Source organism: Trachurus trachurus (genome assembly GCF_905171665.1).
Source record: "Trachurus trachurus genome assembly, chromosome: 1".
Taxonomy (NCBI): Eukaryota; Metazoa; Chordata; class Actinopteri; order Carangiformes; family Carangidae; genus Trachurus; species Trachurus trachurus.
In genome coordinates this window covers 29,423,738-29,439,841 of record NC_139891.1, presented here as the reverse complement: position 1 = coordinate 29,439,841, position 16,104 = coordinate 29,423,738, and the positions used below count along the sequence as shown (strand labels likewise).

The 16,104-nt window shown below is 42.4% G+C and overlaps 2 protein-coding genes across 2 annotated transcripts; one reads left to right on the top strand and one right to left on the bottom strand.

Annotated features, from left to right (window-relative positions):
• Window positions 1-5,854, top strand: LOC310997784 (intercellular adhesion molecule 1-like). The gene is made up of 7 exons (XM_083987576.1): window positions 1-168; window positions 2,386-2,554; window positions 2,772-2,847; window positions 4,135-4,273; window positions 4,360-4,689; window positions 5,063-5,290; window positions 5,386-5,854. The coding sequence occupies exons 1-7, from the start codon at window positions 114-116 to the stop codon at window positions 5,454-5,456; spliced, it is 1,068 nt and encodes a 355-aa protein (XP_083843702.1). The 5' UTR covers window positions 1-113; the 3' UTR covers window positions 5,457-5,854.
• A 1,268-nt stretch (window positions 5,855-7,122) lies between these two features.
• LOC310986815 (ubinuclein-1-like) lies at window positions 7,123-14,651 on the bottom strand (the record flags this gene model as incomplete). Its single annotated transcript, XM_083972902.1, has 13 exons — window positions 7,123-7,720; window positions 7,839-7,889; window positions 8,013-8,156; window positions 8,314-8,436; window positions 8,772-8,893; window positions 8,979-9,114; window positions 9,820-9,890; window positions 10,346-10,907; window positions 11,495-11,586; window positions 12,312-12,452; window positions 12,627-12,725; window positions 13,414-13,518; window positions 14,349-14,651. 13 exons carry the CDS (start codon window positions 14,649-14,651, stop codon window positions 7,123-7,125), a joined length of 2,547 nt encoding a protein of 848 aa, XP_083829028.1.
• Between the last annotated feature and the right edge of the window lie 1,453 nt (window positions 14,652-16,104).

Below are 16,104 nucleotides of genomic sequence, written 5' to 3'. Positions count from 1 at the left end.
GGTGTTTTCTCAGAAGTCTCGGGGTGAGCCGCTGCCAGCATCACACAGTCAGTCAGTATAAGGTGCGTTTGAGTCAGTCGGTATTTTTTGGGATCCAGGGAAACTGATGAAGGATGTTTGTTTGGGGTTGGTCCATCACGCTGCTGCTGTTTCGCCTGCTGGGCTCAGGTGAGTGATGAGTGATGAGTGCTGTGTACAGGTAGGAGGAACTTAGCTCCTGATCGTAGAGTGAGGCCGTTCGCTTCTTGTTACTTTAGGGAACAGATTACAGACGTCAACATTGTTGAGCAGTTCGACCAAAAAGTGATTTGTTTCTTGTCAGATCGGGATTTCCCAAATATCCCAAACATTTCTGTAACAATGAAGACGCCTATAAACCTGACTTAAGAGAAAAATCTTTAAAAAAGAAAAAAAAGAAGAGCGCTAACATGTTTTCTCCTTGTTTTTTTATATCCCATATTTATTTTATAAACCCTACAGAGGGTCCTCACCTCCGACTGTGAACAATCCCACAGACAAATATGGCAACAACAAGAGCATTAATCAACACGTGTTGTAACTGATGAATGGCGATAGTAGCAGTGGTACACAGTGACTTAAGTACTGTACTTGAGTACAATATTGAGGTACTTATACTTTACTTTTCACCCCCCATCTAAATTTAAAATGTCCAACCATAGACATAATTAAAAAGCTCAAAACATTATAATAATAAATGGAAAGTGATTATGTTCATTTTCATACTTTAATGCAAATATTTCCATATTTTCATGTAAGATTGCATGTTTTTGTTTTCATATTTACAATTTTTAAGAGTTTCAAATATATAATAATGTAAAAGACCTGACATAGATGTCATTTGATCCTGATTATCAACAGACTCTTCGCTCTGAGGGTGAGACTGTCTGAAGTGTCAGAGCCTGCTGGTGTCGGTCTCATTACACTCAATTTGCAGAGTGGCATGTGGGAAACATAATCATAAATTCTGACAGCTGGCATACTGACACACACACATGCACACACACCAGCCAGCTACTGTGAGTGAGATCATCTGATAGGCAGGAGAACAAGCACAGGATTCAGTGGAACAATGGTCACCGAGAAGAGAAGGGAGTTCTTTTGACTTGGGCAGGGTGTCCTTCCTTCCTCAGAGGAACACACTGGGTGTATTCAGGGCGCTACAAAACAATGGTTCACAATAGATCAGCTAAAAAGAGTATTATTTCACGAGATGGCAAAATTCAATTGACCCTTGGCTGTGTTGTGTTAAGGCAGGGGGAGAAATGACTCATAAGTTCATAGGAGTCCCTGCACCAAGATAAACATTTGCAGGGACACTTTATTGTATTCCTGTACCGCCACAAATACTTCAACCTCCACTGATGCAACTTTGATGAATGGATTCTGCTCCGTCACATTGATTTCTATTGGGGAAAGACTCCTTAAAAGGTAGATCCCTGTGGGGGGCAACCGTCATTCCACCAGCCCGACATAGGCCTCTAATCGTCTAAATGGCAACACTTAATTTTCTATCAAATGTCCCATCATTCCGACAATTATTGCCTAATATGGTCGGAATGAAGGTATTTTTTCTCTTTTTTTAAACATCCCGCCTTTCCGACAATTCCTTTAATAGCGTATTTTTTCCCCAAAAGATTATGCAGTGGTTGGGCTTCGGCAATGATGAAAGGAGTTGGTTAAGTTTGGTAAAAAAGACCAGGTAGAGGCTAGACAGGCAGACTAGTCCCTATCCACGCCAACCATGTGGGTATTCCTCTATCAGCGTGTCTTAAAGAGGGGAGTCACCTGTTGAGTAACGCACATTTCCTTATATTGAAAGCCTTGTTGGAATGGTGGGACGTCTAAATGGTGGGATGTCGGAATGACAGCATGTAACCCCCTGTATAGGATTTACAAAAGATAGACTTCTACAAAAGAAATCCTGCTTAATCATCACTTGTGTTGTGGTGACTCCCCCTTCCCGCCTGTATTTTGATGTTTTGGTGTAGTCGGGATGTTTCTGGGCGGGGAGTCGGTGTGTTCTCCCCAGCCAATGACCGAGCGCAGGTGAAGTTGGGCGTGTGGCGATGTGGGCTTGTGTAAAAACTACCACCAAGATGGAGACTGGACACAGGCAAGCCAGGAGAAATGGTGGATCCACACTTACAGTAGCAGCAAAGAAAAGGTCGCTTTTAAAGCTCCATATTTAAGCTTTTACTGTGTTCAATTTGAGGTGTTTATGGTATGTTTATTATTAAGAACCAGAAACTATAACTTAATCTACTACCTTTAAATCTTGAAATGTTTTATCCGTTCAAAGCTCATGACTGACCATGTCTCTCTCTGGTCTCTCTCCTGCTCCCCACCCACTCCTGTGAACCCCAGTAAGCCCGTCACCGGTTTACCACAGGACACCTGCTCCAAGCTCTCCATCTCAAATCTCTCCCCCCTCACCCTTTCCATCCATCCCCTCTCACACTGTGCATCCCACTGAACACCTGAAGGAAAATGGCCACTGCCCTCTCACGATATCACCCTCCACCCTGGTGGTCAGGTAAGCTTAAGAAACACTACTTATTAAAGTACAGAGCCGTTAAATGCAGATCATGAATCTTTGACCAATTTATGCAAAGATGCAAATACTAAAAGTTTAATTAACACAAAAAGATTTGGGACTGTTTCAAAATCACTTGATACTCTTCCTCAGGCAACTTCTTAAGTGAACTTTTCCCCTTCCATTAAATAATTTTGTTCAAACTCTTCCCTTACAGGTTTGGTGATCAAGCCACAGCTAACTGCTCTATATCAGAGATGACATTTCCTTTCCTGGGCTGGACAGTCACACTGGTAAGGAAATAAGTGCTGTTGAACATATGACATAGGTCCCATATTCTTACAGTTTTCCAATGTTTTAAGTTTAAAAATCCATAACTTACTGTTTCTTGATTGATTGAATAAAAATGTAGCAGATTTTAGGAAAATATTCAGATAAGTCTGATGGTGGGTCCAGGTGGGTGGGGCTTGGCACATGTGATGACTGCTTTGTTATGACATCACAATGTTACAGAAGTCTGATGCCTTATTTTAAGGCCCATTTTCCAAATCCAGGCTGTGTGCACTTGTCTGCAGACTGAACACTATTGGCCCTTTTCCACCACACAGTCACAGGTCTACTCAGCTCAACTCAACATTACTTGACTCGGTTTTGGTCATTTTCTGAGGAGATACTTCCTCCTCAGAGTGGGCAGGGTCGTCATAGCACGGCTGCTATGGTCACACTGTCTAGCTCTCTTTTTTTAATCCTCTCGTCAGCCACCAAACATGTTGTCTGCACCTCGGTTAGGGACCACGGTGTGATTTAGAGTAAAGAATAACACTAGTCGCAGGACGATCAGTGGGCAAATCTTTCAGTGACGACACTCGGCTCGCTTGAACCTCAGCTGAGGCGTTACCAAAAAGAGTGCCAGGTACCAAGTACTATCCCTAGTGGAAAAGCAAAAAAAAAGTAGACTCAAGCCAAGAGCTTTAAGATGCTTCCACAGTATTAATGTAGAACCTTGACCTGTTTTATTATCATAAAAATACACTGCAATTTGGGGTGCAGTGCAACAGAGCACACTGAGCACTCCCAGCACTGATTCAGGGTCTGCTGGAGATGTAAAACTAAAAGCCTCAGAGACTAGTGGTATCCTGTTTTCAGCTTGTTACTCCACCAGCTTAACCTTTTACATTAGACCTCCCATCACTTATTGTTTCTTGCAGATGCAGAGTTATGATCCTTTGAATGAGGATACATTCAGGGGTCATTCCAGGTCACATGGGAGTCTTGAAGTGTACTGGGTTGTCCCAGGGTCTCCTCCCAGTTAGACGTGCTCAGGATGTCCCCATTGGGATATTCTCAATCACACACCTATGAGATTTTTTCCCCCATTGTTGCCTGGAGTGTCTCTGTCTGGGACCACACCCAAAGACTCCAAGAAGGCTGCAGCTCCCACAATGACAGGGTTTATTGCAGGGCTGTGGCGTGGGATGACACTGTAAAGGTGCCCCTATTATAATAAGCAAGTAGGCCCCCAATCCCTGGATGATCACATGTGAAATGGATTTGTAAATTGTGACCTTTTACAAATCCAGGGGCCACTTGATGTCACTACGAAGCGTTTTCAAGTCTGGAGTGTGGACAACATGACCGAGTGGGACATCACGCCCATGTGCTTCGCATCATCGGAAACGGGAGGACAATGTCAAAAGAAACTCACAACGATAGTCTACAGTGAGTTCACAATTTCACCTTTTTAACGTGTTACAATCTGCATCAAGCTTGTTCTGTGTGGGTGATCCGTACGTCCGTCTCCACAGAGCCTCCGGACCACGTGTCCATCAGCTTCGTTAACCACACTGGGCCGATGTTGGAGAATCGTAACTACACTCTGCAGTGTGAAGTGCAGGACGTCGCTCCTATTGAAAAACTCACCGTGACCTTCTACAGAGGAGTAACTCCAATCATTCAACTACAGCCCATCGGCAAAGACAAGACACCAGTGAGTAAGAACTTCACTGTGAACATCAGTCCCAGTAGAAAAGACGATGGAGTCCAGTACTGGTGTAAGGCCAAGCTGGAACTGGGACCTGAAGGACCACAGCCCCCTCCAGTGGTGGCATCACAAAAACTCGACGCCTCAGTTCACTGTGAGTAAAACTTTCTCTTGTCTTCCTCTCTTGGGGCAGTGTGATATTTCCTCTCACCAATCTCTTTGGCCAGTTGTTCAAAAGGTGTAATCTGGATTTTTGCTATGCAGGATCACGTAATCCGTCTTGTTCAAAGCAAAAACTCAATCAAACTTAATTAAATTATCCAGTAGTTGGGGAAAAGTTCTTCAATTGTGCAATAATAAAAGTTAACTTTATTTAGGCTATACTTATCGCTGTGATTTATTCTTGAAACAACCAATTTTCAAGATCTGAGCCAATCCATTATTCAAAATCCGATCAGATAATACTTTTAAACAACTGGGCCCTTATGTTCAACATATCATCCATTTTTTTGTTTGTTCTCTCTCAGTTGGTCCAGAACTTCGTTGTCTCACAAAACTGAAGGTGAGGAAGGGACAGAGCATCACCTGTGAGGTGAGAGGAAACCCTCAACCATCAGTCACCTGGTCCAGAGGTGGGAAGATGATCACCTTGCCCGCTCAGTCACATAAGGAGGATGCTGGGACATACGAACTGTTGACACGCGGACTGGAACAGAAAAACTTCACAGTGGAGGTAGAAGTGCTTGAAGGCAGTGGTAGGTTGGCAATTTTTTTTATTTTCATTTGGCCAAGTCAATGGTTTACGGCCCGTCAATATTGAGGGACTTAATTTGTTTCTTCCTCTTTCCAGGAACCACAAACAGCTGTAACAGATACTTCCTTCTGATTGTCCTGTTTATTCAAATATTTAACTGGCTGTAAAAACCACCTACAAACCCCCCAGTGTGGTCTGTGATCCATGTCTCCATGCTGTTTGGACGAGCTGCTCCTGCTGTACAACTCTTTTGTATAAAAAATGTCTTTGATCTTTGAGCTCAACCTTTCAAAAAGGCAAGTCCTCCTCTTGAGAGCTTCTGCCCAGGTACACTTTCTTCTGCTCTGACGTCTCCACATAAAGCAACAAATGCATTTCAAACCATCCAGCAAAACAAAACCACATTCTCATCTTCTACAACTCAACATACACCTTACCTCCTCGCCCGTGTCTTTGTAAATGTTGTTTGTGAAGTGTCTGAACCTTCGCTTAAAACAATGTTAGTGTTTGTCCATGTGTACAGGTCCACACAAAGCATCTGTTTTTCCACTGAGGTCACACGTTGTCTGCTGTACATTAAAACGCTCTGTCATACATCCAACAGCAGCATGTTCTTTATTTAGACTTGAACTGAGCTTTCCAACGAGTGTTAGCCTTTTGTGTGACGTTAAGTGAAACTTTACTTCTGTCGGCTGTAGCTCACATCAAAACAAAAGTAGAGGCTACAAAAATGGCTGCAGCATTTAATACCTTTATTATTTATTCAATCAAAGGAAATCACTTACATCTCAAATACAAGTCATAATTAATGGGCGATTATCAGACATGATTCACCAAGTTAATTTCTGAGTCATGCCAGATCCAAATGAACAATGTCAGGTCCAAGTGCAACTCCTTCTTTGATGGCTGAGAACTACAAATATTACATAAGTGTGACTCTGTAGCTTCTTTGACAGACCAAAGCAAATGCAGTTAAAGACAATGACAAAATGTTTCACTAATATCCACCGATACACATTTTCATGCTGTTCTAATCCTGCCTCCATGGATACAGCTCCAATCTGGAATAAAACAAAACATAATTTTCTATTTATTCTATTTAATCTATTTATTCATAAATTTCATTACGGGCATTCAAGTCAATACAGTATGAATCTCCAACAAATTTTGCAGTTTTTGATATCATATTAATGTGTTACTGACATAAAGTCACCAAATGTGAAAGATTGAATAAATAAAATAATCTGCAAAATTAAGTAAAAAAAAAAAAAAGACTGAATGCAATACATGATTGTTAGATTTATGAAAACTTAGCAAAGCCTGAGAGAATTAACCTTATAATTTCATCATGGTATCAAATTGTAAACTGGGTCTGTTAATTGGTGCAAAAGTTCTTGACCTTGGGAACACAAGTTTGACACAATATTAAGCCAAGACCATCCTGTAGCGCCGCATTATGTAATAAATGTTCACCTCATGATATAATAACATCAGATTTTGTAATGATCTGCCACATTTTGTAATTTTTTTCATTAAAAAAGTGCAATAATTCAGTGCAATATGTAACAACTTATCACAAAAAGCAGCAAAGTTTATTACATATTGTGTTCAAGAATATTATTACAAAATGTGGCCGATTATGTAATAACACCGTATTTTTTAATAATGTGGCGCTACACATCCGACTAGTGTTTTCCTGAGCTTTCAGCCACAACACTTGGCCTTCATCAGCTCTTGCATTGGTTGCATTGTGGGAAATGGGGTTCAGTTTGCTTGATCTATGAATGTTTAAACAAGTAAAACTTACTGTGTGTACATCTGGACGGGGAGCGGTCACTCCATGATGACGTCAGAATCATCAGAAATGACCTGCACCTCGTCAGCGTCGACGTGCCTGGTGAGGCCGGCCGCCTGCAGCAGCTGCGGCAAAATGATGCGACACGCGCCGGTCGGTGGGCAACCGGAGACCGGGGTGGACCGGGGACACGGCGGAGGCAGAGGAGGGGATTCTGTGTCCAGCTCAAGTTTGAAAAGCTGAACCGACTGGTTGTATTTAGCAACAGTTGCCGTGAGGAGCTCCTGGGAAACTCTGAGAGGCTGATCGGGAGCCAGCGCTCGGTCGGCTAGGAGATCCAGGAGAGACTTAGAGCTGCTGAGCAGGTGTTCGACCCCCGACTCCACACATGTAGAGGAGCGGGCGTTCACTGTCGCTCCATCTCCTTTCTTACCTTCCACCTTTTTGACGACCACTGCCTCCTTCCTGGTAGCATTGAGTATGACGGAATTGGTCACGTTTGAGCCTTCGATAAAGACGTCGTCTGTGTCTTGGGGAAATCCGGCGTTCAGTGGAGGAGTCCCCTGAAGAGCATCTGACATAGTGGGGGCACCGCTGACAGAGGAGTGCTTTTTATCAGATCCGGCCTTCTTTACTCTGAGCACAGATATGAGACAGTTTCAGTGATACTTGACGAGCTGTCAAATTAGTTGGTTCTTTAACACCATTCAGAAATTCATCTTGTGGGCAGAACTCGACTGATGACTGTACTTACGGTAATGAGGTGAAGAGGCCTAGTAACTTCCTGCTCTCCCTCAGCAGCGCTCTAAAGAAAAAAACAAAAGAAAAGAAAAAGGACATGTCTGTTTACAATAAAGTTACAAGTGTTGACAGACATTTAATGACTGCAGATGGGAGTTTGTAACAGCATCAGATATACATGACTTACCCAGATTGCATCCACCCCTTCGGCCACAGCGGTTTGACCTTGCTGTCCAGCAGTGTCTTCAGGTATTCCTCCGTCTCCTGGCTGCCTTTCCTCTTGTTTTTAATTCCGTCCATCTTTGGCCGTAACACATGGCACAAACACTCCCTGCACGGGAAAGAGAGTGTTCAGATTTACATGAAGGAAAAGGCTTCAGATTTGATTTACAAAGAAAGTGCATGCAGTTAATATAGGCCGTTTAATTTTCAGTTTCTATCCATATTTCGTACCTTTTTTTTTTTTTAACATTCTTTGTATATCTCACCTGATCTCCTCGTTCCATTTGAACAACTTCTTAGGACCTCCTCTTTTCCCACTTCTCTCCTCCACGTTGTCCTCTGGACCGACTTTAATACTCTGTTTGCCGTCCGTCCCCTCCTCTGTTGCCCTGACATGGACACAGGCACTGTTTTCATTGAGGCCGGGGTTTATTTTTTGTTCCTCCAAGGTTTACAGTTTAAGAAAAACCTCTTCTGCTATAAGCTGCACAAAACATCCCTTCATATGTGTAAAGCTTAGTTTCAAACACAATAGAATAAATAGTCTAATGCATAACAGAAATGTAGTGACATTGATTCAACTCCTGTGCAAAATCAAAAACTGATACTCATTTTTAGACTTGGTTGAGTTATCTAAGACCACCAACCACCACCATGGTTGCAAATAAATAAATAAATGAATCCCTTTAACTCATCACCCAAGAACATAAAACAGTGAACTTACTTTGAAGCTTTAACTAGCTCGTATGCTCGGCAGTTTGCTTGGTAACATGCGACCTGCTCAGGCATAGCTTTGCCGATGGCCTCCTTAAGTTTCTGCACAGGATCCTCCAGATCAGGGGGCCCCTGCTTCTCAGGGTCACATTCAAGATGTTAGCCGCATACAGACATGTTGATTGAACAGTAAAACTTCAGGTCAGACATTAAGCACACTCACCGTGTGTGTGAGAAACAGCTTCTTCACTCGTTTGAGGAGTGTGTCTCTGCTGCAGGGCAGGAACGACGACAGGTGTGTGTACACCTTGGAGCGCAGCTGGGCACCCTGCACCCGACACTGCAGCTCAATACTGGACACAGAGAGTCAGAGTTTAAACACCGTGTCTGAAGTCACCATGGCTCAAACATCTGAAAGCCTGATTGTGAGAACAGGTCAAATCAATGAAAGAGAGACGCTCAGGAAGTTGAGCTGGTTATCAAGTCAGTATACTGACATGTTTACATCAAAACTGCCAACATGCTGCTGTTTAGCATAAATAAAGAATACATTTTGCCTTGTTTATCACCTTAACATGTAAAGATGGTAAATATCTGTAGTTTTGCAGGCACAGATTTTATCCTTAAGGCAGTACGAGTGTGTGGAGCAAATTTCAAGAATAAAGAGAGAGAAAACAAAATGTCAAACTCATGATGATACGAGTGGGAAAATCAGGTTACTCATTATAACACATGGTCAAACTATTTCAAAGGAGGTTTGAAATACTATGACCTGGACAAATGAGAATATGCACAGGCATGGGCAAACTATGAATATAAGACGGTGCTGCCTTTGATATTTTTTTAGCCACAGTAAATAATCAGATGTCTCAGGAGTATGGGACTCTCTCTGTGTGCTTCTCCTTCAGTGGCATCTGTAATGAGTTATTAAAAGCATGATTTCTAACATTTTGCAGTTGATTGTTTTAACTGTTAAAACAATGAAACAATAAAACAATGACCTGTTAATAACAGGTCACCATAACGTGTGGTGCGCTCTGTGGTGTTTCATTACTCACTCCAGCAGGATTGAGTTGATTTCTGGTGTGAAGAACTTGAGTTTTGACTCCCCCTCCAAGGACTTGGCAGTCTTGAAAAAAAAAAAAGAGTGCAAGAGCCATAATGTGTGGAGGACAATTAAATTAATATTTTCATAGTTTTAAAATTCATAGGTTATATTTTCAGTTTTTGTGTACTGTGCTTTTGAGAATGAGCCTTTAGTTTGTATTTAAATGACCTCAAGTGCAGCTGAAGTAGGTTTGGATAGAGCAGCAACAGGAGCAAAAGTTTTTCTACTGTATGATTAGGATGTAATAGATTTTTCTTTAAGGAAACTTTTTATTTGAAACAAACTACATTTCCTTTTTTCATTTGTGTATAAACATTTACATTCCTGCAACATATTAGTGGCTTTTGACAGCACAAGGTGAACCATAACAATGAGTGTCCAACATTTGTGCACTTGACACATTGCACACATATCATAAAAATATAGAAATAGAAGAAACATAGAAATAGAAATATAAGAGAATGTAAACTCCTTACTGCCATGAGTTTTCTGATGCTGTCCTCCAGCGCTGGGGTGAGTCCCTCCGGCAGCGGGGCACTGGGCTGTGACGGAGCGGGACCGGCCTCCGACTGCAGCTGGGTTTGTTCTGGATGAGTCTTCGGCTGCGAATCGGTGTTTGTACTTGGAGACGGGGTCTGAGTGAGAGCGAGGCGATTTGTCTCCGTGGCAACTTGAGGAACTAATTTGGGTGACGAGGTCTCTTCGCTGGCGTCCAACAAAGAGACCAGGTCGATCTCAAAGTCCACTGTGCTGGCGGCCTGGATGAGAGAGTGGTCGTTGGCCGAGCCGATCAGACTGAGGAGTGGGTCGGTCAGCCCCGAGCCCCCGCCGCCGCCTGCGTCCGCCGGGCACAGAGGGATTGTGGGTATACCGATACCGACTGGTGCTGCCTTCTGATTGGACTTCAGCGTTTTCTCTCGTTCCTTCTCCTTCTCTCTTTGGAACTTCTTCAGCATGCTCGTGACGCTCAACGGGCCGGCGGCCTTTTTCTTCTTTTTCTTCTTGATCTCATCATGTGGTCCATTCTCAGACAAAGTGCTACAAGACCAGTGAGCTTATGAGGAAATTATTCAACATCAAATGTTAAAGGCCCCATGCTGTGCCCTTTTCTCTGGGTTTATTTACCTGTTGATATCCCTAACAAGATGTATCATTGGTTTTGAGTACCTGTGATCTGCTTAATATCGTTTCTACTGCCCCTTTCTGTTGCCTCTTTCTGGAGCTCTAGCAGGCACAGATCATTTGGCCAATCAGAAGAGAGAATGAGAACCTCTCCTCTGATTGGCTGACTGTTTTTGAGTGTCATGTGGTCAGGCCAATCACAGGCAAGTAACTGAAACCTAAGCTGCATTCATAAAAATTGAAAAAAAAAAAAAACTGGTCACGGTGGGCGGAGTTACCTTGTGTGTGACATCACAGAAAGGAGGAAGTGCTATCTGCTCGTCTTAAAGAGAATGTTCCTACAAATGGGCGGTGTGTGTCTCTCCGTTTATGACCAATTTGATGCATGGGGCAGTATATACGTGGCCCAGAGACCTCCCCAAGCACAAAAAAATAACCAAAATCACATTTTTCATGCCATGGGGCCTTTAAAGCATCAGTATCAGTTTGGTCAATGACCTCACCTTGGCTTAGCATCCGTATTGGTTTGCTCCTCTTCACCTGTTATGCACTTCTTCTTCTTCGGCTTATCCCGTCCACCATTCAGTTTGCGTTTCTACAAAAGGTTTTGAAAGCATCATCATGTCTCAGTGTCAACTAGGGCGGGACAATTAATTAAGTTTTAATCGTGATTCCGATTTTGGATCCAAACGATCTCAAAACTTATATAAAACGAAGAACAAAGGTTATTTTGAAATTTTCCTAGACTATAAGCCATATTCACAGCCTCGCTATGAGCTATAGCTTAACGTTCCAGTGTTCACCACAACGTCTAATATCGGCTAAAAATACAAGCTTAGTTAGCATCTTCCAGGCTTGAATAATGTGAAATGTATCTCAGGTGTGCGTTTACTAGCCATAGTTTTACTGCTTTCCTATCTTACATTACATTAGCAAGGGAATCAACATTGACGTTAGCGCCGGCTAACGTAATTCAAATCACCCACCCTGAGCGATGATGTAAGGAAAAGATGGCGACGCTGTGAATATGGTCAATTGGGATTTTATTCTGAAAGACAGTCTTTCTACCCATGTGTCAGTTAATTCACAAAAGCACATGCATTGACTCATTGTTTTGCTGCTTAGTTAGCTAGCTCCTCTGGCCTGTTGTTGCTGGTTCATTAAATGTGCAGGTTGTTGGCACAATCAAGCAAAAATCTGTTCAATACTGACCAAAATGAGTTTTGCTATAATCATCCAGCCCTATAACAGCTTTGGACTTTGTCTCCTCTGAAACTAAATGGTGTTCCTTGAGAGAGACTTCAATGATGCACCACTTACCTTAGAGGACTCAAGTCCTTTCTCCTCGGTTGTCAAGTTGTCACTCTCGGTGTCAGAAGCCGGGCGGAACTGCAGCACGCCAGAGTTTACGTAGAATCCACCAAATTTAGTTGTGATGGAGGCCGGAACAAATTCGTCATACTGCAGAGACAAGACCAGCCCGAAGCAATGTTGTAGATCAAGGTTAGAAAAAGAAACAGGAGCAGATAGATGAGAGTTTATCAGATACTTTTTTGATTTATCTACAAAAAAAAGGTCAAAAAACCGTGTCTTTGTGCAACAATACAAAGACGCTGATAGAAGCGCTGGACTCACGGCCTCAGAGTTGTCGATGAAAGAGTCCTCTTCATCGTAACCGTATCCAATATCAATCAGGTCCTGAATGCGATCCTTCTTTTTTGTTGGTTTGTCACCCTGCAGTGACAGCATGCAAAATCATTACACCACAATGAAGAATCCATTTACGATGCTGAACCAAAAATGTCAAAATGAAAAAATAATTCATTTAAAGCAGATATCAGTGGAATGTTTTTGTTAATATAAGTCCTAAATAGTCCTATTTTCCGTCAGCAATCACTTACATGAAGTATTTCAGCCTAAACACGAGTCTCTCCGTCACTCTGCTCTGCTGTAACCCGAGGAGAAAATTTTCCTTGTGGGATACAAGTGTTATCCAATGAGGAGAGAGAACGGCATGAAGGGCTGTGTGTGCAGCCAAGGGATGCGCGTGAATGTGGTGACGTAGCACGAGGACCAATTGATGCCTGACAAGGGCGGGGGCTGCTAACTCATGGTGCGTTCAAAGAAACTCGTACTTTGTGTTTTTCCTTCCTGTGAAGTCATACCAGTTCGATCTGGTACGAGTTCACGGGTCGGAAGTTACGAGTGGCCGTTATAGGGAACTTTCACAGACAACAGGATGGTAAAAACACGAGCTACGGGTTACCTGGAACGCTACCAAGTCGTAGTTGTGACTTGAAGCTGTAACTTACGGTTTCAAAAGCCTGCCTTGAACGCAGCATTAGCCGAAACGGCCGTGAAGCTGATATCTGCTTTAACTACAGGATCAGATAGGCTACTTTTACACAAAAGACCTACTTACATATTTTTCCTCCAACCTCCGTGCAATGGCAGCAACCTCATCATCCTCTCTCTGCTCTTCCTCTTCGTACCTGCTCAGTGGGCCTTTATCTTTTTTGTGGTTGATCTAAAAAATAGAAAAAAGAAAAGTCTGATATGAACCATACATTTATTTTTGTGTAGAGTCAGTCAGGGTATTGGTCTCATTGATTTGATTACAGTATATCAATTATCATTCTTCCAAAAAGTTTATAGCTGCTGTGAAAATGTTATTGGGAAAAATACATACAATATCTGACTGGGGTAGTTTACTCAAAGAGTAAACTACCCCAGTCAGATATTTAAACAAAGTGTCAAACAAACAACACAGGGAATGAACAGAACATGATCAGTAAAATAATGACATCAACAAATCACCAACAAATCACCAGTTCCAGTTCCTGTTAGAAGTAGGCCTATTATTTGATCAATTATTATATGGATGTGACATTGTGCCTATACTCTAAATGGGGTAAAATGATATTCACATGTGAATTTTTAAACAGCAAGTCCTTGGTAAAGGATTTTTTTTCTTTTCTTTTTTTATAAATAAGGCTGGAAAATAAGGGTGGGCACATGTAAGTATGGAAAAATATGGAATTTGACTATGTACACATTTCGAGGTCTGGAAACGTATGGAAAATTGAAACTATTGTAGCCTACTATGGAAATCTGGGTTTGGTCTTATCTGACATTATTTGGGTTAATTATTTTGCTATTATACCTAGCTACAATCCCCTGGAAATTATTTGGTGACATAATGGTAGGCTATATAAATTCAGAATAATGAAAACAAATTAATTGTTATTTTTTTTATTTTTTTTCCCGAGAAGTCTGGAAATTAGGGTCTGGAAAAAGTATCTTGACTTTTGACAAGACAGGACCACTGGATTTCAGTTTCTGTGTTAATAACCTCACCTTGTTGTCAATAAGCTGAGTGTAGCTGAACTCTGGGAAGCTCCGCTCATCAGGCTCAAACAGGTCGAGGACCAGTCGGACCGTGTCGGTGTTAGCGGCGGCTCGGTCCGGACCGGCGTCTTTCCCCGGCCGGTGGTGGTGGTGGTGGTGGTGGGTACCTGTTGAAGGCTTGTGGTCCTGGGCCGGAGCTGGGGCCTGAGCTGGGGCCTGAGCTGGGGGTGGGACCGGGTCCGGCCGGTCAGAGGATGAAGGTCGCACATCGCAGGACAGAGTGGTGAGCTGGACTCTCCGGGGCTCCGCCATGGTCACAGCGTGGTTCGTTCGGGTTGAACCACACCGGAAGTTTAATTAATGAGAAGTAGGAGCAGGTGTGTTCAACAGGCAGCCAATGAATCCCTTTATGTCCTTACACTGCCGATTCTTTCTGTTCAGAGTTTTAAACATCTTCCTTTACCAGGCGACGTGTTAATTAATTAATGTCTTTGTTGTTGTTTTTCCATCAGGCTAATGTTACAGGTAGCTAACGTTAGCTAACATCCTCAGAGAAGTACGAGGCCTTGCTGACTGACGAACCGCCGATAGGCTAATAAGGTGAGCTATAAGAAAATCATGTTTACCTGCACTCCAGTAGAAATGTAGGCTCCAAATTGTTTGTTTGAGAGCCGGAGAAATTGAGAAAATAAATAAATAGAGAAATAATAGCTAAATTTGCGTTTCAGGGCCTGAACCTTTTCCTCAGTAACGTTAGCCTACCGTATAACAACTTCTGTAACCCTCCTGATGATTATTGTCGCCATTGATGAACTATTTCACACCAGAGAGATGTTAAAACTGTGGGGTCATAGTGGTGTTCATCAGTGTTACAAACTTGAATCTAATAAATGACCTAAATATAAAAAACAAGCAACAGAAAACAACTTCTATAATGGTTGCCAGGCAACAGGGTCAAGAACAGTTGGCACAAAGCTTGATATTAAAATACCGAATTAACATTGTTTTCTTTTTCTTTTCTTTATTTTTTATTTTTTAGACTTTTATGTACAGATTTAATGAATATGTCACATGTTTTTAAGAATCATAACTGTAACTGTGCAGGGTTACCACATGGATTACAGGCTGTAGCCATATGCTAACCCTGTAGTTTCATGTAAGCTAACTGACCTCCTCAACTTTTTTACATTTTATGTTGAAGAACTGGTTATCCATTGAAGGGATAGTTCAACATTTTTGGCAAATTGGCCCATTGCCATAATCCCTATAGTCATAGCAGTAGGTTTGTTACCTTTAATTGTCGGTGCAAGCTGTTTTTAGAACAGCAGAGCAGAGCCGTGAGCTGCTCAGAGCTACGCTACCGAGGCTAATGGGATTTCTTGGTTTCCCTCATCAAATACACAATCCAACAACTCCAAAACGCTCTCATGGACAAGTTGTGACCTGCATATTCATGTGTTATCGAATATCTATTTTATTATGTATTCAGAGCTGACAGATGAAGACATGAAGAAACTGAAACTACTGGAACCCAAGGCAGCTGTGCTCACTAGCCTGGACGGACTGCAGTGACACAGACGAAGACAACACCGACCCGCTGGAGCAACTGACGGCTCTGTATGATGAGAATCTGAGAAGCCTCTCCTCAACTGAATTACAGGACAAGTGCGAAGAGAGCTTTTCCAAACTTAGGTAGGAAATTACACAGGAGAAATGTATGAACCTTGAATGCATTAATAAAAATCAGGCCCAATCACAGGCTCGG